General features: G+C 45.7%; 1 protein-coding gene across 1 annotated transcript in view; it reads right to left on the bottom strand.

The window, feature by feature from the left end:
• LOC121005848 (E3 ubiquitin/ISG15 ligase TRIM25-like) overlaps window positions 1-11,493 on the bottom strand; it is a 78,488-nt gene extending 66,995 nt beyond the window's left edge. Inside the window, exon 1 of the mRNA XM_040438635.1 lies at window positions 10,512-11,493. Within this exon, the coding sequence (XP_040294569.1) occupies window positions 10,512-11,436 (925 nt within the window). The 5' untranslated portion in view covers window positions 11,437-11,493. The remainder of the gene's footprint in view (window positions 1-10,511) is intronic.
• Window positions 11,494-23,006: the final 11,513 nt, after the last annotated feature.

Raw genomic sequence — 23,006 nt, 5'->3', positions numbered from 1 at the left:
TGTAATTGTGGGAGGGGCTCGTTATTTACTCCTAGCCTATTTAAGGGACACCCCTTACCTGGCTCCATACCATTCGAGGTCAGCGTTGAATGACCCTCCCACCACACCACATTATAACATAATTTTCCTTTTTCTTCTTTTCTTTTCCTTGGTAAGCCCTCTTCTTTCTCAGGCCTACCTCATCGTCGGTTCCGGCATACCACAACCGACTTGCCATTTTATACCATCCTATGTTCATTATGGTATTTTACTCTGTACTATCATGAGCCCCATAACACAAATATATATATATAAATATATATATATATATATATATATATATATATACTTTGCAAATAACGAGGCAGCACTTCCAGCTTTCGGTGACAGGGTGAAGACCCCAAAACTTTATTCCCAGCAACGTTTCGGTCTACTCAATGAGGCCTTTGTCAAGCTATTAAGGCCTCATTGAGTAGGCCGAAACGTTGCTGGGAATAAAGTTTTGGGGTCTTCACCCTGTCACCGAAAGCTGGAAGTGCTGCCTCGTTATTTGCAAAGTACGTATCGTGGAGGAGAAGCCGACCTCTGTGAGGAATTGCATCCAGTGCACGTGGTCTGACTGTGCTGCTGCGATATTTGTGAGTTTATATATATATTTGTGTAAGGTGCTTACGGTAGTACAGAGAAGAACCCTGCAATGCAGGGAAAGAAATGCAGTCGGTTGTGGTGTGCCGAAACCGAGGACGAGGTAGGCCTAAGAAAGAAGAGGGCCCACCCTAGGAAAAGACATAAAAGAAATGAGTTTGTAAATGAGTGGAGTGGTGGGAGGGACAAAGCTCAGACCTCAGACGGTGCAGGAGCCAGGTAAGGGGGGTGCCCTAAATAGGCTGGAGGCGGACCTCAGCCCCTCCCACAAATCCAGGCAAATGCCTTAATACTTGTGTAAGGTGCTTACGGTAGTACAGAGAAGAACCCTGCAATGCAGGGAAAGAAATGCAGTCGGTTGTGGTGTGCCGAAACCGAGGACGAGGTAGGCCTAAGAAAGAAGAGGGCAAAAATGGAAATAAACCAGTTTATTTGTAACCAATAAAACATGTAAACAGCTTAACCCGACATGCTTTGGAAAGCCACTCTTAACTCTTGCGCTGGATTAGGAATGTACCGTGCGTAAGCGGACGACTTCCAGCGTCCCAATTTCTTGATAACATGAGCAGGAATGTTGGCACTGGAGGCCGTGGATGCAGCTCCGATGCGGAAGGAGTGCCCCGAGTAGTTGGCCGCGTTAAGGCCCAGTTGGGTGAGAAAAGATCTGACATGGAACATGAAGGTGGTCGTGGTGAGCACCGATCCATGAAGTTGAAGTAGCGGTTGAGAGGGTAGGAACCTGTGAAGCTGACGGTAGGTGTCCAGTACCTTCACCGGACACCATTTGTTGTGCGTGGGGTAATATGAGACGTTGACGGGTGAATGCTGACTACTCTTGGAGTGAGGTAAGGTCAGGATGTAATGATCCAGGTGTTTAGATAAGTGGGAGACAAGGAGACAAGATGAGGTTTGGGACGTAGAGGTGGTAGTGAATTCCCCGGGCCTCAGGAACCCGTAGAAGGCTAAGTAAATAGCAGTTTTGATGACCGCGTTGGTATTTGTATCAAAAGGCGTGGCGTCCAGCAGGTTGGATAATGCCTTGAAAATATGACTGTTGATGGGCAGCCTTTGGGCTGGACGTGCGGGTTCCGTCTTCTGAATGCCTCTGAGTATTGTTTTGATTTGGTGGGAGGCCATGAAGCTGGTGTAGTTGGGGTGCTGGATTAGCATATGATGTTGAATGCCAGTAAGATATAGTTTGATGGTGTTGTATGACATTTTTAGTTTGAGGTGGCAGAAAGAAGCAAATCCCAAAACAGACGTCATGATGAAAGGGTGCGTGATGTTGTGTTCTAACAGGAATCTGTTGAATAGTGTGAACGCTCTGTTGTATGCTTTATGTGTATTGACTGATAGTGAAAAGTGGGACAAAGACTGGCTATGCCGCATGATGGCCTCTAGTCCAGAATGAGTTGCTGAAATGCTGGGGTGCTGGAGGCAGTGGGTGATGCTGATGGGAGATCCTGATGAAATGCCTGAAATTTGAAGCGAGACAAATTGTCAGCAGCCGAATTGCACACCCCCGGGACATGGAAACAATGCAAGAAAAAATTATTGCTGGCGGCCAGCCAGGTAAGTCTTCGCATGAACCTCATGATTGTGAGGGATTTAGATCGACCTTTGTTTATGATCTGGCAGGTTGCTTGGTTGTCCGAGTAGCAGCGGACCGCCAGATTTGCCCATAAATGACCCCACGCCACGGCCGCCGCTACGATGGGATAGATCTCAAAAAGCGCTGAGGTAGTGGAGAATCCTTCCAGACCCCGGACTTCAGGAGGCCAGCTGCCCCACAGCCAATCGTCCCCAAATATGGCCGCAAAGCCTGTGGTAGATGCCGCATCTGACCAGATAGAGGGGGAAGAGTCCGACAGCTGAGGGAGAAACAAGCTCCTGCCATTCCAGGTGGACAGAAATTTCCTCCACATTCCCAGATCTGCCGCAGCGTGGGCATCCAGGGACAACCTGTGCGCGTCGTGTAGGAACAAGGGGAAGAGGTGCAGAAGCCGTGATATGAATGAGCGACCCTGGGGTATGATGCGCATGGCAAAGTTCAGGGAGCCCAGCAGGGACTGTAGTTCTCTGCGGTTGCAGGTGCCGAGTTGAAGATAGCCGTCTATGTGGGTGAGGATTTCCTGGATCTTCCCGGACGGCAAACTGGCTTGCATTGCAGCTGAATCCAACTGGATACCCAGGAAGGTGATGATCGTGTCCGGCCCCTCTGTCTTCTTGGTGGAGAGGGGGACCCCCAGTTCCTTGAACAGCTTGATGGTGGCTCTGAGGCTGGAAGGAGGGGAAGTGTTTTCTTCCACCAATAGGAAGTCATCAAGGTAATGTAAAACCAGCGGGCACCTTGCTATATTCAATAGCAACCAGCATAATGCTTCCGCAAACACGTCGAAGATGGCCGGGCTGCTTTTGGACCCGAAGGTCAATCGGGAGAAAAAATAATAATCCCCAGACCACTTGATGCCATGCAGGTGCCACAGTGTAGGGTGAATCGGTAGTAATTTGAAGGCGTTGGCGATGTCGGTTTTGCTGAGCCACGCCCCAACCCCTGCTTGACTGATGGCCGTGATGGCGTGATCTATGGTGGTATACTGCAGAGAGAATTCCTCCGAGGGAATGAGGGAGTTGAGACTGGGGTTGCCCGTTCCGTGAGGTGCCGATAGGTCGATGATGAGCCTCTGTTTCTGGGAAGATTTCCCAGTGACGACGCCAATGGGGTTGGTGCGCCATGTGGCGAATGGGGGAGTCTTGAAAGGACCTAGCACAAAACCCTCTGTTACCTCTTGGGCTATGAGGGCGTCAATGACGGTGGGGTTGCGTAGAGCGGATAAAAGATTAGGACATTCCAGGGTGCCTGTCGGCATATACAGGATGCCCGTGTGAAATCCTTCTGTCAACCCTGAAACTAGGAAATCTGAAAGATGCCTGGAGGGGTGTTGCGACATGAGTGCGGTAAAAACAGGCATGTTGATGGTTGTTAGATACGGTTTTGTAAACATTTTATTTGGACACATGGACTTGGCATGTGTCCGGAAACATTTGGTGCATATGTGTAACAATTTACATCCGTTATAATTACAGGACCCCTCATTGAAATTATTGCAAATCATCGATTTGCCTAGAAATTTGATCGGCCGACCCAGTTTGTCCCGGGCCAGTCTCTCCGGGACCCCGGAGGGACCAGCTGCCTGGGAGGGGCCCTGTCTGACCGACGTGTTCGGGCAGAAATTGGTGGTGTGGGCCGTGGAGGAGCAGTGCGCACAGGCTGGGGTCCTAAGGCCTGCGAAGTGGCGACAAAAATGACCGTGTCGATCCTCGCCCAGTTGGAGCGGACTCCGTACTGGGAGAAAGCCCCTGCCACCTTTGCCGAAAAAGACCTGTGATAGTCATAAAACGCTGACCCTCCGTATTTGTTGCCCAAATCCACCAGTTTGTGTAAGTAGAGGTCGAATTCCTCCCTTCTGTTGGGGTAGACCGCACAGATGACCTCTCTGTAGATTCCGAAGGCCAACACGAATTCGGGAATGGTCAATTTCCTATTGAGCCGGGCATCCCTGGACTTGACCACAACTGACACCTCGTCATAGGCGTACGTCGTGTTTTCGACCACGTCCTGGGAGGCAATCAGAAGGGAGGCCAGGTTTATATCCTTACCTTCCAGGATATCCCGTTTCAAGTGCTCAGGAATCATATGCGCCGGGTTGACTTCCCGGTCCTCCACGCTAGTGGATGGTGTGACCACCGGCAAACCGACCGGTGCCGGTGATGCCGCCGGTGGCGGACCCGCCAAGGAGAGGGTCGTGGTGACCGTTTCCAGCCTCTCCAGCCTGGCGTTGATTGTTGACATGGATGTCATCAGAGAGGCCAGCATGGCATGGATGTCCCCGGTGCCGGACTGGCTGGGTCCTTGCCCCGCATCGCTAGTATCGGTTGAAGCGCGTAACAGCCGGAACAGCTCCGCTTTCCTAGCCGTGGCGGGGAAGGGAACATGCCGTTTCCTCAACTCCGCCGTGATGCGAGGAATTGTCCAGGACCGGATGGACGCTGGACTGGCTAGATCGTCTCCCGAAGTAGCAGTGACAGATCTAGCAGGGGTGCCAGGTAGGGAGAAGTTTTCCAACCCATCCAGCGACATACTACAATAAAAAAGTTGATTAATTTGAGGCCATGCAGGATCGTGCTGGCTAGCTAGGCCAAATGGCGAAAAATTACACTTGCATGGTGACAGATGAGGCCCTGCTAATTGCCAAGCGGCTTTGAGAGGCTCTACCTATGATTTGGCGCGAGGGGGTAATGAGGCCACTCGTGGTAGCGGCAGGAGCGTTGGCCTCTCGGTGACTGTAAGACAGGACTAGGGGAAGGGAGTGACAGGTGAGGCCCTCTCTATGCAACATGCGAGGCGGCTTACTAACGAGGTGGCGCGTTGGGCAGGTGCCTCCGTACGTTTGAGGCGGGGTGTCGGCCTCGCGGGACCACTAACTGTCGGCGAAGCCAAGAAAAGGGGGGGGGGGGGGGTTACCTAGTGGGATGATCGTGCCCCTAAAGCCAGCACGCTGACCCTAACGGGACCATCCGAAATGTAAGGAAGATTTTGGTAAATGAGCAGGTGAACGTACCTGGTACCAAGAAAAATTCTCCGGATACACGGTAGTGTAAAACAGTATAGGTTGACCGCCTAAAAAATAAGGGGGAGGGTAAACATGACATAGCGTGATGAAAAGCGTAAATGCATGTGGTACATATGCATGACCGGGAGGATCATGGCGGTTACACATGAAATGATAGCTTGCGCCTGATGTGAACGAGACCAGTGCGTGCCGTGGCCATGGCCAGGCGGAAAGTGTGCGCCTGCAAAATTTTTTTTTTTTTTTTTTTTTTTTTTTTTTTTTGGAACATTTCTGGACCGTGCCCCCGCAATTCCCACCTGTTTATTGAATATGATGCAAAAATATAAATATTATATATTTTTTTTTTTTTTTTTGAACATGGTTGTGAAAAGGTGACGACCCCTTTAGAGACAGTCACTTGTAGCTGAATGCGGATGGGAAGTCTATGCCCCTCCGGCGAGCAGCATGGTGAGATCATGCATGATTTTGGCCAAGAGGGGCCTGCTCATGATTCCCTGTTTATTTCATGGGTGTGATGTGTTTCACTGTCTTTATTGGGGCTCCTGGGGAATGTGTAACTAGAGGGGCATGTTGTGGCCTCCCCTGCTGTCCGACGGCGGCCCCCCGGACACAGATGCTGCGCGCACGGCCGCCGGGACACCGCGCATGCGCCGACGAGCCGTCGCGCATGCGCAGAACCCCGGCCGCGCATGCGCAGATCAGGCACCAGGACGCGGCCGGGCGCCATCGGCCGCGCGGCAGGGGGAGCGGTAACCAGGCAGGAGGTGGTGAGGGGATGTTACGGCCGCGGTGAGCCCAGTGCAGGTAATGAATGGAAAAGGGGGGGGGGGGAGATTGTGCGGTTGCACTGCCGCTGGCCCCCACGACTGCGCACATGAATGACCGGGGCGGGTTTGTGACTGAGGAGTGACATGTGGAGGCTGGGAAGAATCAGTGTGTTGAACACAAACGTCCGGAGGCGTCGGGACACTGCGCATGCGCCATCGAAAATGCCGCGCATGCGCAGAACCCCCGGCCGCGCATGCGCAGACCAGGCCCCAGGACGCGGTCGGGCGCCATCGGCCGCGCGGCAGGAGGAGCGGCAACAGGCAGGAGGCGACAGGGAAGGGACGAACGGCAGCCCAGTGAAAAGTGAAAATGAATGGGGGGGTGCACGGCAGCTGCCCTCTGTGCTGTGCATGATGAATGTTTGTTTGGGGTGAACCAAACCGGGGAATGGGCTGGGATCAGCAGGTTGCTGGCCGGCATGACGGTCCTGTGTGGAGACGCCAGAGGGCCTGAAAAAGGAGCTGCTGGTGACATGGCTGCAGCGTGTGGAAAACAACAGAAAAGGGGGGGGTTTGAACCAGGAACCATGCCGCATGCTGCCAGTGTGTATGACCAAACTGGTGGTGCGGATCGTAAATGAGAACGCATGAACAGGTGTGACAGAAATGAATGATGGTGACTTGCATGAAACCGTGACATTGGTGTGCCTTGATGAAATGAGATGAACCGGTACTGGGGCAACCGTGAGGCCCTGCTGACCCGTACGAAATAACTCACAGTTTGACGGGCAAACGCGACCCACAGTGAACCGAGAGAAGCTGGGAAAAGAACAGCAATGCTCCACAACCAGAACCAGACGGCGACGAAAAAAGCTCTCAGAAAATCAGCGGCTCGCAGGTAAATTCCTCAGAACTCCAACAAGCGACTTCCTCTCACAAAGCTCAGACCTCAGACGGTGCAGGAGCCAGGTAAGGGGGGTGCCCTAAATAGGCTGGAGGCGGACCTCAGCCCCTCCCACAAATCCAGGCAAATGCCTTAATACATATATATATATATACACACACACTTTTTTTTCAGTCTATTGATACAACTAAACTGCACATAATATATCTTGTAGTCCCCAATGCAAAGCATGGGAGGCACACGTTTGTGTGCATGAGCCCTTACGCATGATTTTTTCCACATGACAATTTGTGTGGACAAAGTGTGTGTAGTTTGAAACATGTGCAGGTAGCCTAAGGATCCCCACACATGATTTTGGCTATGGTCAGTAAAAAATGCCAGAATGAATGCATACATGCTACTCATGGTTTGTGCAACTTTTTTCTGGTGTTTTTTGCACACAGTGGGGTAAAACTGGTGTAAAGTAGAACTGGCTTAGTTGCCCATAGCAACCAATCAGATTCCACCTTTTCATTTTCCAAAGCAGCTCTATAAAATGAAAGGTGGAATCTTATTGGTTGCTATGGGCAGCTAAGCCAGTTTTCTTTTACACCAGTTTTGATAAATTTCCCCCTCGGTGTCTTATCACTGCCATGGTGTTTTCCCATATAGAGAAAGTGATGTCAAAATGGCAAAAGCTCAAACACACTGAGGGGCATTTATTAAAGGGAACCTGTCACCGGGATTTTGTGTATAGAGTTGTGGACATGGGCTGCTAGATGGCCGCTAGCACATCCGCAATACCCAGTCCCCATAGCTCTGTGTGCTTTTATTGTGTAAAAAAACGATTTGATACATATGCAAATTAACCTGAGATGAGTCCTGTCTCTGACTCATCTCACATACAGGACTCATCTCAGGTTAATTTGCATATGTATCAAATCGTTTTATTACACAATAAAAGCACACAGAGCTATGGGGACTGGGTATTGTGGATGTGTTAGCGGCCATTTAGCAGCCCATGTCCTCAGCTCTATACACAAAATCCCGGTGACAGGTTCCCTTTAAGCTAATTGTGCCACTATTGTGGCATAAAAAAGTCACACATTATGGCGCACACCATATGTGCACCATAATTTGCAACTTTTTAGGCTTCCCGACATTTTTCCAAAGTTTCAAGAAAAAGAGGCATGGCTTAGCAGAAGGGATGGGGCTTTGTGCTGCCGGCAGTATTTACTATAACTTTCGCCAAAAGTGTCGGAAGTTATAGCTTAAGTCTACGCCAGCGTGTAGGCTTCAAGGGCTTCTGTCACCCCACTAAACTCATTTTTTTTTTTTGTGTACTTATAATCCCTATCCTGCGATATATCTATACATTATGTTATTATTCATTTTCGTTCAGTAGATATGTCAAAAAAAATACTTTTATAATATGCTAATTACCTGTCTACCAGCAAGAAGGGCGTCTACTTGCTGGTAGCAGCCGCAAAAAACCGCCCCCTCCTCCTGTTGATTGACAGGGCCAGCCGCGATCTCCTCCTCTGACTGGCCCTGTCAGCATTTCAAAAATCGCGCGCCTGTGTTGATTCGGCGCAGGCGCTCTGAGATAAGGAGGCTCGCCTCCTCAGCACTCCCTCAGTGCGCCTGCGCCAATGACGTCTTCTCTTTCGGTGGCCAGAGAACCCCTTTAAAAATAATCTAGAAGAACAAGAAGAATGGCAGGACACAACAGACCAATTACAGGAGACACATTTATTTGGATAGGTACATTTAATAATGGCCATTGCAAATTGCGGATCCACAAAAAAAATGGAAGCCGGCTGTGTGCATTAGGGCTCATGCACACAAAAACCGGGTCCGCAATACACGGGCACCGGCCGTGTGCACCCTGCATCACGGATCCGGACCCATTCACTTGAATGGGTCCACGATCCGGAAGGTCGGTGCAGAACGGAGGCACAGAACCCCACTGAAGCACTACGGAGTGCATGCACTACTTTTTTGTGGTGAATGGGTCCGTGATCCCCATGCGGCAGCCCCACGGTTGGTGCCCATGCATGATCCCTTATGCATTTTGCAAAATGGAATGGCCGGCTCTCTATAGAAGTATCCTATCCTTGTTTGTTTTGCGGACAAAAATAGGACATATTCTATATTTTTGCGGGGCCGAGGATCGGACATACAGATGCGGACAGTACACAGTATGTTGTCGCATCTTTTGCGGCCCTATTGAAGTGAATGGGTCCACTTCCAACCCGCAAAAAATGCGGCTCGGATGCGGACTCAATACACAGTCATGTGCATGAGCCCTAAGGTTAACAGGAGCTGACCAAAACTATTCCCCACCACCACCCCCAGGCTACACCTCAAAGTTACTGACCTTGACCCCTCTATGTCACTAAAACACCAGTAAATCACATTGCCTTCAAAGAGGATCTAGAAAATATTTTTTCTAAGTTTCTGTTGTCTAAACCTGGGGTGCGTTTTATAGTCCGATGCGTCTTATAAAGCGAAAATATGGTAAAATTTACTGGTGGGATGAGAGGCTGCTGTCTTTCAGAATCCAAAGCATCTGCTCATGCACCACGGAAAGACCTTCCTTTGTGTCCCCATCCACAGAGGAAATTACATCCCCCCACCCCCCCAAAAAAAATAAAAAATCCATCTTTTAACACTATGCACTTGCTCTTGGATTACATCTTCATTCCCTAAGTATTCCCTAAGTATACCATCTCCAGTATATAGCTGCACCCAGAGAGTAATTATCAGCTATCTGTACAATGGATCATCCACCCATGTGATCTAGTCATAGGATCAGCTGTAATATAGGACCCATCACCTGTAGCGCCACCCTCTCATTCATCCCATTGGCTAGATGATCCACCAATCAGATAACAGTTTCTGTCACCAGTCTCAGGACAGATTTCATAGGTTATGAAGGTTTCTCTCAGTTTCTGCTTCCCCCTGATATCTTTATAGAATTTCTCCATACATACAATGCAGCATGAAGGGGCTCGGTGAAGGTGGCAGTGAAGGTGTGTAAGTGTCTGATGGGGTTACACAGTTCATAAAAGGACAGCTGCCCGACCTCATAGTCCAAACATATCCTGACTCTATCACTGGAGATCTCGTCAGGTAACTGGATATCTTTACCGTCATGTCTCACTAAATACTGATTATAATACCTCCTCAAACTCCAGGACTTGTTACTATCTCCAATGTATGACTGACGCCCCCTCCTGTGTATACTGGGATAACACATCCCCACACTCCAACCCCCTGATCCATTGATTTCCACATCCCAGTAATGTCGCCCTGAGGTAAATCTCCTGCTGTTCATCACCTGATTATTCTGCAATCTCTCTGCTCTTTCTGGACGATTCTGATTATTTTGTGTCCAGGTTGCAGTTTTCAGGTCGTCTGATATAAGGACATTATTAGCAGCTGTGTTTACATCCAGTAATATGTCTCCAGGACCCCCCACATAGATCCCTCTCCTTATATCTTTTATTATGTCACATAATGTGTGTAATTTGTCTGAGATCACAGCCACATCCAGATCACCTACATCATGGAGACATCTTACATTTATTTCCTCCTCACCTCCCTCCTCCTCAGGATCACACAAGTCACCTGTATCTGGTTCCTGTAAGACAGTCAGTGGATCAGTCATGTTACACAGCTCCTCAATGTGTCTCATCTTCCTGGACAGCTCGTCCTTCTTTATTTCCAGCTTCTGGATCAGAGAAGAGAATGAGAGTGATTCTTCCATTTCCTGCCTGGAGATCTCACTCAGGACCCTCTTCTCCAGGTCGTCCAGTTGTCTCCTGATGTCTGTAAACAGGACAGTGATTCTCTCTGCTTCTTTAGATGCTTTTTCTTGAGCTTTTCTCCAGTGTTCCTCCAGATTCTGGACTCTTTCCTCAGTCTCCACTCGCTTTGTAGTCAGTTTCTGGAAAATATTTCTGAGTTTCCCTTTCTTCTTCTCAGAGGCCTCATTCAGCATCTCCACCTGGTGTCCCTTATGTTCTCCAACCAAACTGCAGGACACACAGATACAAGCAGAGTCCTCGGTGCAGTAATACTCCAGGATCTTCTTATGGACAGAACATTTCCTATTCTCCAGGGAAGTGCTGGGGTCAGATAAGACGTGTTCTGATGACTTGCTGTGAACTCTCAGGTGTTTCTCACACAGAGAAGCCTCACAGTGTAGACAGAATTTAACAGGAGGTACAGGATAGTCCACACAGTAAGTGCAGCAGATCCCGGTTTCCATCTCTTTTGGTTGAGTAAACAGGAAATTTTCCATAATGTTGCGCAGAGCTAAGTTCCTCATCAGTGCAGGCCGCTCCTGAAACTCTTCTCTGCATTCAGGACAGGTATAAACCCCAGACTCGTCCTGTGTATCTAGCACACGATCAATACAGACCCGGCAGAAGTTGTGTCCACATCTCAGCATTACAGGATCTGTATAGGTGTCCAGACAGATAGAGCAGTCCAGCTCAGCTCTCAGATCAGCAGACGCCATGGCTGACAGAGGAAGACAGAAACGAAACTTCAGTTCTCTGACGTTCAAAATCCAGAGCGCGAGTTTATACTTGTGTCCTCAGGGTGCGGCTGAATAGCACAAGATCAGTCACTATTAACCTGTTAATGGACACTTGTCATAACAATATATTCTATGTGCTGTACATTTATGGTCTACATTGTGGTCACGACTTGTTACTTGTAGTAAAGATTCACACTTCAGTTATTTGATCAGTTATTTCCCTCAGTTAGGCCTCATGCAGACGGCCGTTGCCCGTATTGCGGCCCACAAACAGTGGGTTTGCAATATGCGGGCACTGGCCGTGTGCTCACCGCATCACGGATGCAGATCAATTCACTTGAATAGGTCCGCAATCTGGAAGGTGTGGTGTGGAACGGAAGCACCGCAAAATATAGAGCATGTTCTATTTTTTTGCGGTGCGGACAGACCATGGCCCACGGATAGTGCCCATGCATTGGGGACAGCAAATTGCGGTCCCCAATGCATCGAACGGGCGTGTGCATGAGGCCTTATTGTGATCCAAAACCACATATTTTGAAATTTGTTCACACTTCGTTTACTGGTAAAAGGTGAATTGCGTTATGGATTCCGTTACCATGGACCATAACGCAATTCTTTGACAGAATGCATAATGTGTTCAATATTTTTTTATTGAAAGTAAAGGATGACAGCAAATGAAGCATTAATACAATAAACTCAAATCTGATCAATTACTTGGCATGGACCGGTAGCATGTAGATACATGTGTTACAGTATGTATGACTCAGTGGTAGGAGCATAAGCTCGGCAATTATGAATCAAATATCACATGACAGAATTGTAATATAATTAACTTAGACTCAGAGTCCATGAAACCTACAATAAATGGTTAAATAACAATTAAAAAACAACACAACTTATGTCGCCTCCTTCTTTACCATAAGCCTGGGTATATGATCACCAATTAGATCATGGATGTTATGAATGGCAGTATGAACCCATTGAGGTACAAACACTTAAAAGGCTCCTGTATGCATTACCACTCAGAAAGTGGGAGATGTAATTCCACGCGCTCTCACTCAGCTCGCAGAGGGATTCGGTTGAGTAGAAGCCACGGTTTCCACGTTCTCAGATAGCCCACTCTGTTCCCACTCTCCCAACCTGCTAATTCCTCCATTCGGCAAATATCCTGCAGCCTCTCATGCCACATCTTAATCGTGGGGGGGTCGAGTTCCCTCCACTTCAACGGGATAAGGAGCTTAGCCACAGTGATCATATGAGTTGGGAGGCTATGTCTATTAGGGGTCAGAGTGTTACATGGCAGCCATAACAGAACAAGTGAAGCCTACAATTTTATGCGTGTTGAGCAAATCTGGTTTATAGAGGATTCCACCTCCCACCAGAAAGCCCTCAATTTATTTTTCTTTTCAAAATCTTTTTATTGATTTCATAGGTATGAGAACGTTTTAAAGGTATGTAAACATTTTAACATACGGCATACAATGCGGAATGAATGACATATCCAGTAAGCGCCCAAACATAGAGACATATCGACATTGTCAGTAAATCCTGAAAGCACATCATATCGATCCGCACCCATTTGCAAATACATGAGCCATAAAGGTCCTAAAGTATAACCTATAATACCAGGGTGGTCATAGCAGCTATGTTGTACACAGTAACATAGTTAAACTAAGAATGGTTTGATGTAGATCTGGTTGTGAGAGGATTACAGATTTAATGTGGTAAAACTATGTTATAAAATAAAGCAGTGCCATGTAAAGGAGGGGGGGGGGGGTAAAGACAGAGACATACCACCTAAGACAAAGGGAAAGTGAACAAGAGGGAAGGGGGGGAGGGTAAGGATAATGGAGTGGATATTGTAGTCTGGTCTGTGCAAGACCATGCCTAGACAAGGGCTATAAATGGATACAAAGATATAAGTCGGCCAACTATGATGACGTATAACTACTGAGGGTCACCAGTGGTAAATATAAAAGTGTGAGGTTGTAAGAATCTGAACATTAAACGTCGGTTGTGCCTATTCCCAACCTTTTCCTCCAGAGTCTCCAGCCAGACCAGATGGATACATATTTATCATGAGATATCAGTTCCCAGTGAGATAATTCTTCTAATCTAGTAAGAGACTCCACTCTGTCAACCCAGTCTGTCACTTTGGGGGACACACTGGATTTCCAATTTGAGGCGATCAAGATCCTAGCCACAGATAATAGTTGTCTAATTAGACGTTTCTGTAAGTGGGGAATAGTGTCTGGGAGTAAATTTAAGAGAGCTATTTTGGGGCAGAGAGATATTGTACGACGCTTGTCATTAAGAATGGTGTTAAGAATGTCCATTATTTCTGTCCCGAAGCCACTTATTCTAGGGCACGACCACCATATATGCAGGTATGTGTCTCTATCAGTGTGGCATCTCCAGCAAAGATCAGAAGCGGAACCATACATTTTACTTAATCTGACAGGGGTTAGATACCATCTGGCTATTACTTTGTAGGTGTTTTCTTGTATAGTTATACACCTAGAGGTTGCTTTTGGCGAGGTAAGTATGGTATTGTGTCTGATTTGGTGAACTTTTAGTCTTAAGATCTCTTTCCCATTCTCTTAGAAAATACAAAGAGGGGGGGGGATTCTAGAGTAAGTAAGTTCTTGCAAACAACAGACACCAGTTTTGAAGGTTGTTTAGTTTGTATAAGGAGGTCTTCAAACCATGTATTTTTGTTAGACCAGTTTTCATTTGAGTATAAAGGTTTTAGCGAGGTACGTAAGTATATATATTGGAGGTCGTTAAGGGCTGGGAGTTTAAATCTGTCCCTAATAGTATTTAAGTCTAAGATAGCTCCATCAGAATCTAGTAACTCTATAGGAGCCATTTGTGAATTCCGAAGTTGAGGTGGTAAAGACCGATAACCATCTTCGGACGTTCTGAAACAATCTCCAATAGTTAACAGCGGAGATGGATATTTAGAACAAAGGTCTCTTATTTCCGGGTGTTTCCAGATACCATAGGTAGCTGTGGGAAGGTTATTATCTCTGGGAATAGGAATGGGTGTTGATTGGTCTGAAAAATCTGCTTCCTCAGAGGGAGTTCCATTAGACTCTCTTCCAAAGCTATCCAATGTTTATGAGCCGGTTTTCGGATCCAGTCCACTATACGGCTAAGGTGGACCGCTTTGTAGAACCTTTCTAAAGAAGGGAGTCCAATTCCACCTCTATCTGAAGGAAGTAGGAAAATTTTACAAGCGAGTCTGGGTTTTGTCTAACCCCACACATATGATGAACAGATCTTTCGAAAGGAGGCAAAAAAGCTACGTGGAGGTTTTAGTGGAAGGGCTTGCAGAAGATATGTGACTTTCAGAACTATTAGGGAGTTAAATATATTCCTGCGGCCTAGCCACGATATGAAGGTAGGTGACGATGAGCTAAGGATCTCTGGGATGGACCTTAGCAGTGTTCGGTAGTTAAGCTCGTATAGTTTGTTGTAGTCCGCCGAAATGTTAATCCCTAAAAATCTTAGAGCTGAGGAGGTCCATTCAAAGGAGGAGATGGTTCTTAAGGTTCGGATTCCTTCAGCTGGGATGTTTACGCCTAGTGATTGCGATTTTGAAATGTTATTTTTGAAATTGGAGAAATAACCAAAATCACTAAACAGGTTAATATTCGCTGGGAAAGCTTGTATGGGGTTAGTGATCATTAGGAGAAGATCATCTGCGTAAGCAGCTTGCTTGAATTCCATTCCATTGCAAGTTAAACCCTTGATTTCATGGGATTGCCTTATGAATTGTAACAGTGGTTCAACTGTCAATATGAAGAGAATTGGGGATAAAGGGCAGTCCTGTCTAGTTCCGTTGCTAATATTAACCGCTGGGGAAAGACTGTCATTTACTTTGATAAAAGCACTTGGTTTTTCATACATTGTGAAGATTGCCTTGATGAAAGAAGATGGGAAGCCCATCGCGGACATGGTGTTTTTGATAAAGAGCCAGGCCACTCTATCAAATGCCTTTTCGGCGTCTGTACCTAGTAGAACCATTGAACCATTTATTTTTTTCACCAAAGCAATAGAGTTTACTATCTTGTAAGTGTTGTCCTTCCCTTCTCTCCCAGGTATAAACCCTGTCTGGTCTGAGTGTATCAGGTCTTTTAATAAAGGTTTTATTCTTGCTGAAAGAATACGAGCGTATATTTTGATGTCTAGATTCAACAGTGAGATAGGTCTGTAACTTAAACACATTGTAGGGTCTTTCTGTGGTTTGTGGATCAGAGTTATATGAGCATTTAGAGTTTGTGGTGAGAAGAGACTGCCAGACATAGCCGCGTTATATGTTTTAAGCATAAATGGTGTTAAGGTGTCTCTAAAGGCTATGTAGTAAATGACAGGAAGACCGTCTGGGCCAGGGGACTTTCCTTTGGCTATTTGAGATAAAGTTGAGGTAATTTCTGTTTCAGTAATAGGTAGGGTAAGTTTGACTGCTTGTTCTTCGGTGATGGAGGGTAAGTAAATTTTCTGTAGAAATTCTCTTGTCCGGGCTAGTTTATCTGCTTTAATGTTTTCAGAGTCAGACTCATTTATGTTATATAGGTCAGAATAGAACTTCATAAACGCGTCTGCGATGGTTTTGTCATCTTTTGCTAAAATGTTACCTGGGCAATTGATAGCTGATATTCTTTGTTTGCGTTTGCATTGGCGTAAAGTGGCTAACATGAATTTTGTGGGTTTATTCCCATGAGCAAAGAATTTTTTCCTCAGTGAGAGGTATATTTTAGCTGATTGGGTGTTTAATATCTTTTTTAGCTCATTTCTAGCTGACAAAAGCTCCTCTAGTTTTTTACTGTTCAGCGATCTTTTGTGCGCATTTTCTAGTTTAGATATCTTAGCATAAAGATTTGCTATTGTCTCTTTCCTTTTTTTATTCAAGTGGGATGCCATAGAGACAAATTCTCCTCTTATCACCGATTTATGTGCTTCCCAGACTATGTTAGGGGGAGTGTCTTCTGTTGCATTAATAGAGAAATATTCCTCTAGTTTATTTTTGATCTTTACTTTTACATCTGTACTGTCTAAAAGTGTTTCATTTAATCTCCATAGGAAGGTCTTAGAGTAGGCGTTTGGTTGTTTATGTGCCATAAAAATTGGGGCATGGTCTGAGTGTAATATTGAGCCTATATGAGCCTCTGTGCATAACTGTATTTTATCTGATGATATGAAAATGTAATCTATTCTATGACAAGAATTGTGTGGCGAAGAGAAATGGGTGAAGTCCGCTGAAGTGGGGTTAAGAGAGCGCCACACATCTGCCAGGGAACTTTTATGCAATAGTTTTTTTACATTGGCCAACGTGGACTTTGGTACATTCGATCTACCTGAAGATGTGTCAATCCTTGGGTTAAGGGCTAGGTTAAAGTCCCCTGCCAGGATCAGTATGCCCTCCCTGAACCCCTCTAGCTGTTCCCAAAATAAGTTGAACCACTGTCTATGCATCGAGTTCGGAGCGTAAATGTTTGCTAAGGTGTACAGTTGCTTATTAATTTTCCCTTTCACAAGAATAAATCTACCCTCATCATCAACTTTGGAGTCTATTAAGTCAAAGTCAAGGTGTTTATGAAAGCCTATACTGACCCCTAATCTGTTCGAATATGGAGATGAGCTATGGAACCATAGATTATAATAGGAACGGGACAAATTGGGGATTTTGTTATGTTTGTAATGTGTTTCCTGTATAAATATTATGTTAGCTTTCTCTTTATGCAGTTGTTTTAGGATTTGACAACGTTTAGCTGGAGTTTTAAACCCTCTAACATTATATGAAGCTATCCATAAAACAGGTGCACAAGTGTGAATGGAGGAAGCGTAAATACCCCTGAGTAGGTAGGTTGCAGTTGACATCTTCAAAGGATGGTTGAAGACTAAAGAACTTAGATATCCTCGGACAAAAACGGAAAGAGGGGGGGAGGAAGAGCTGTAACATCTAAGACATAACAAAAATAAATCAGAACATTAGCAAGAATAGTTGGTCCTCCTGTATGCTAAAAAACTACAAGAGGAACCGTTAATCCTAAACGGGACTTTGAAAATTTTGACCTTCTGAGAATTATCAGAAGAAAGCAGTTCACTATGATTTTAGAGAGCTGCATAGTAGTTGTAGCAAACCATGAAGAGGCAAATTTGTTAACGATTTAAACTAAGTCATAAACATAGTAAGTAAGTAAACGGAGGTGAAGGAATATTCATGTATAGAATGAGATCAGGCGAACCCACTTCAAGCTCATAACACCTCACCAGATAGGGATCTATCTGTGAGCTGATAAATGAGCATGACATATGAGGGAAAACCTGTGGGAACACATTCACATGAACAAGACCATATGAGGTCTAGATTGTGTTGTTGGAGTGCCTGCTTATTTGCAGGTTTGTAGAGTTTCAACTGGACGTATCTGTCAGTCCTCTTCCATGATGATACGGCGTGGAGTCATTTTCCCATGTTTCTTTTTGTTCTTCAGAACTTTGCCTGTAGGTACTGTCTCCCACGGTGTAGAAGGGGGAATCTCCTCGGGAATAATGACGTCATTTGAGGTGGTCAAATCGGAAATGTCCACATCTTCAATGCTCATGGCGGAAAGTATCTCAGGTAAGTCCCTCGGGGTTCTAATGATGAACTTCTTATCACGCCAAGTTATTAGCAGGCCAAATGGGAACAACCAGCGATAAGGGATGCGTTTATGTCTCAAATAGTCCGTCAAGGGTTTGATGGCGCGTCTCTTATTGAGAGTGGCTGGTGCAAGATCTTGGAACAGTAGTATTGGTGAGCCCTCATATTCAACTTGTGCACCTTCTCTTGATTTCTTCATAACTTGTTCCTTTTGAGCAAAATTAAGGCGTTTACATATGACATCCCTGGGTGGTTCGTTCATTTTTGGTTTAGGTCTCAAAGCCCTATGTGCTCTTTCGATAATTATAGGGTCAGAGTAGTCTTCACCTAGCAATGATAGACAGATCTCGGAAACCGCTTTTGGTATTCCGTCTGTCGCTACTCATTCTGGAATTCCTTTTAAGCGGATATTATTCCGTCTACCTCTGTCTTGATCTTCAATGTAGTCATAGAGCTGGTCTATATGTAGTTTGTAGACAGCTAGAGCTTCTGAGTTTTGTTTCGTATAGTTTGTTAAAGTAGACTGTGTAGCTTCCAAAGCTTCTACTCTGTGGCCAATCTGTCTCATTTCACTTTTGATTACACTAAGTTCTTCCATCACTTGGTTTAAGGCCTTTGGCAAAGCCTGAGAGATGAAGGACCTGGAGATAGGTAGGTCTGATTGGGATATCCCGTTTGGATCACTCAAATCCCCCAGTCCAACACACGTACAATTTGAGAAACAAATTGGCAACACAGGACTGGGAGTATGGAGAGACATTACACAGTCCGGCACTCAATCACAACCCTCACTGGAGACACAACAGGATACCAGAGAGATTACACAGGACACCAGAGAGATCACACAATCGGACACAAGATTACCAAGGACAAAGAGGAAAACAAGAAGGGCAAAAAGAAAGAAGGCACAAACACAGATATTAGACACAGAACCACTGTCACAAAGTTCTATAATCAACTTAAGTAAAACAAATTTGACACCATCTCAGGTCTCACTACTGGACAAGGGTCTCAAATTTGCTCCGAGTTCACTTCTGAGCAGGTTTGACACCTATGTGGGAATTGAAAAGTTCATAAGGAAAATTTGCCTCAAGAAGTATTTCTTGAAAAGTCCTATCAGTCCCAGTGTCCAGGGGACATCTGGATTTATCCACACCGAATTGAAGGCCAAATCAACCAAATATCCCAGAAATGAAATTAGCTCTGAGATAGAGGCCTTCAGAAAAAATGTAGAACGGGATATCAGATCTATGAGTAGTGGTAATAGGAATAGATCAAACCTTTCGAATCCGGAAATTGCAGCTATTAAACTACTTCAGAAGAATGATGCGATCACGATTCGCCCCGCGGATAAGCGCGGAGAAATAGTGATCCTAAATACTGAGGATTACAATAAAGAATGCCATAGACAACTGTCAGATATGGAGATATATACCAAACTGACCATGGATCCAATCAATAAATTTTACCCACAGCTGGTAAAGTTATGTGAGAAAGGTGCACAGGAGAATATTCTATTGGAGAGTGAGGTGAATTTTATATTAAATACACAATGCAGACTTCCGGTCTTTTATTACTTACCGAAGGTGCACAAATGTCTTATAAACCCTCCAGGCCGTCCTATAATTTCGGGGATTAATTACCTGACGGCTAATCTCTCACAATATGTTGATCGCCAGTTGCAGCCAATAGTGAAGGGTCACATCACAGTGGAATTTATAGGGTTACGAAAAGTATCAATATAGACATCACAGAGAAAAATGACTTTTCATATAAAACATAACTTTTACTGTTGTTGGTTAAAATAATACCCCTTCTTAGTATATATATTAGGCTACGTCAAATAATTAGACAAGGCCTTACTTGGACGTATCAAGATAATGAAGTCCGATGTATAGAAAAATTTGCGGCAACTTACAGTTAGATGACTGTTGGACCTGGCCAAACGGTAGAAAGAGAGGTGGTGGATAAGGGGAAGGGAACAATATCCCTAATACAACCCTCAATGTACCCCTGCCTACAGGCGGAGCACCCGCCCCGAAAGGGGCGACCCCACCTCTCGGTGGCTAAACCCTCACTGTCGCCTATTGATACCCTGCCTAAACGGATCGATGATGTTCGTCCCTTTTTGGCAATATGTCCCGACGCGTTTCCCCAGACGTAATCAAGGCTGGTTCATCAGGGGACTCAGGATAGTTGGTAAGTTCTTGCAGGTTTCAATAGATAGATGCCCAACTGATGATAGTGGGCAAAGCTCTGATAATTGCATAGCAGACCTCCTGGTATAGTAAGGTGCATAGGTATTGCTGGATAGGTGATTCAAATACCTGGTTTTGGCGCCTAGATTTAAGCCCCGCCTCCTGGATAACCCTATTAGTGCCTAGGATCAAAAAAAAAAAAGGAAAAGGCTCCACTTCCGGTGTTTGGAACGCACGCGGCGCCAGGTGGAACGCACATGTGCCTCCGAAACCGGAAGTGAGCCGGCATTCACTCACAACATCATATCTTGCCTGTGAACCGCATGCAGGGAGATGGGAGGAGATAAGGACGGCAGCTAGATGCTGTCACTATGATTGAAAAGGGGGAGGGGAGTAATAGTAGATATATAGGTTCTAGGGCCACATGTTAATGAACTGTGCATCTTAAAACGATCATCCCATATGTATATATAAAGGGGGTGTATAGAGAGGCTGGATATAAACCGTAATAACATAAAATTATGTCAAAGGAACAGGCCCCCCATAATGATATATATATATATATAGCTGGACCAATTGCGGTCTGATATAAGGCTGATTTACATTTATAAAGGATAACCATAGTGCTGGCTACTGCATGAATAAAGTGACGAAGACTAAATAAAACACCCAAAGGAAATCTGCTCATTTAGTCCCATTGGAAACACTGTTTTAAGACGGTATATCCACTGGGCTTCCTTGCGGAGAATCCTATTATCCCAGTCGCCACCCCTTGGTGACTGCCGTATAACTTCAATGACCTGGAATTTGAGTGTACTCACATCGCCATCATGTACCTCAAGCACATGACGTGCGATCGGTTTGTCTCTACGGTTCCTGACTTCACCTAGATGTTCCCCAACTCGTCTCCTAATTTCACGTTTGGTTTTTCCCACGTAACTCAGAGGGCAACTACAGGTACACAGGTAGACTACCCCTTGGGTGCGACAGTTAGCGAAGTCCCGTATAGTATATGTTATCCCGGTGGTAACACTAGTGAACACCTTTGATTTTAAAATAAATGGGCAGCAAACACAGTTTCCGCCACACTTAAAAGTACCCGTTGGTTTGGGATTAAGCCATGTGGTGGTTCCTGTTGGTCTTTGGTAGTGACTGTGCACCAATCTGTCCTTTAGTGAGCGTCCACGTCTATATGTGATCGCTGGTCTGGGGGGGAGCACATCCTTAATATCTGGATCGGTCAGGAGAACATCCCAAAATCTACTTAAGATACCCCTAACTTTCTGATTTTGGTGATCAAAAGTACCGATAATTCTGATGGTGTTATTTCCTTTTTTAACATTCTGGGTCTTGTTTACTAGTAGGGCTTGGCGGTCCATTTTACTGGAATGTAAAAAAGCATCCCTCAGAACTAGATTGGGATATCTCCGTTGTTGGAATCTCTTGCACATGTCTGCTGCTTGGTGATGGAACGATTCATATGTGGAACAATTTCGTCTAACTCTGAGGTACTGTCCCTTTGGGATACCGCGTCTAAGGCTCTCAGGGTGATAACTGTCCAAGGATTTCCAAGGATGAGATGAAATACTTGGTACCTTTACACCCCCAGATTCCTACTTTTTACTCACTTCCCAAAATTCATAAGGGGTACCCTCCCCTTAAAGGCCGCCCCATTGTATCCGGGGTAGGATCGATTACCCATAGTCTCAGCACATATGTTGATAACATCCTGCGTCCCTTTGTATCAGCACTACCCTCTTATATTAGAGATACAACAGACCTTCTACTTAAGATTGACAACATACAAGTAGATGATAGGGTTCTGTTGGCGTCCATTGATGTGGAGGCATTGTACACCAGCATCCCGCATAACTGGGGGATTACAGCCGTCGAGTACTTCCTCAGTACAAGAGGAACTCAGTATAAGGCTACTTTCACACTAGCTTTCGAGGCTCCGCTTGAACGTTCCGTTTGAAGGCTCTTTCAAGCGGGCCCGAATGCATCCGTTCATCCCCAATGCATTCTGAATGGATGCGGATCCGCTCAGAATGCATCAGTCTGGCAGCGTTCAGCCTCCGCTCCGCTCAGCAGGCGGACACCTGAACGCAGCTTGCAGCGTTCGGGTGTCCGCCTGGCCGAGCGGAGGCAAACGGATGCGTCTAAACAACAATAGAAGTCAATGGAGACGCATCCGTCTGTGGTGTTCTGTTTTGGCTCCGTCTAAGCGGATCCGTTCACTTTAAATTTTACTATTTTTAGCATGATTTTTAACCTCCCCCTGCATTTCTCCTCCCCTTCATTTCTCCTCCTTCTGCCTTTCTCCTCCCTTTCTCCTCCCACTGCACACCCAGCGGCCATTTTGGACCCCCAAGTTCAGGAGCAGGTATGTACATGAAACTTCTCTCTCTCTGTTTCACTGTATTTCTTTCTTTTTTTCTTTCAAATTTCTTCTAATCATTCTATCTGTCATGGGGGCATATAAAGGCACTTTCATGGGCATTTTATCGCAGATGTCAGCGAAGTTTTGTGGCTGCAATGGCATGTCGGTTGGTTTTGTTCATTGAGCATGGGTCTGAAAGATGTCAGTACCGGTGTCAGAATGTCACATGGAGAGGTGGATGCTGTTTTGAGGCATTGAATAGGCAAGTTGTGTGAGCAAAGTTGACGTTAGTTTATGGAGTGTGGGGTCGGCTAGAGATATCTGG

This window comes from Bufo bufo, chromosome 1, assembly GCF_905171765.1.
Source record: "Bufo bufo chromosome 1, aBufBuf1.1, whole genome shotgun sequence".
NCBI lineage: Eukaryota > Metazoa > Chordata > Amphibia > Anura > Bufonidae > Bufo > Bufo bufo.
This window is presented reverse-complemented; position numbering and strand designations above follow the sequence as displayed.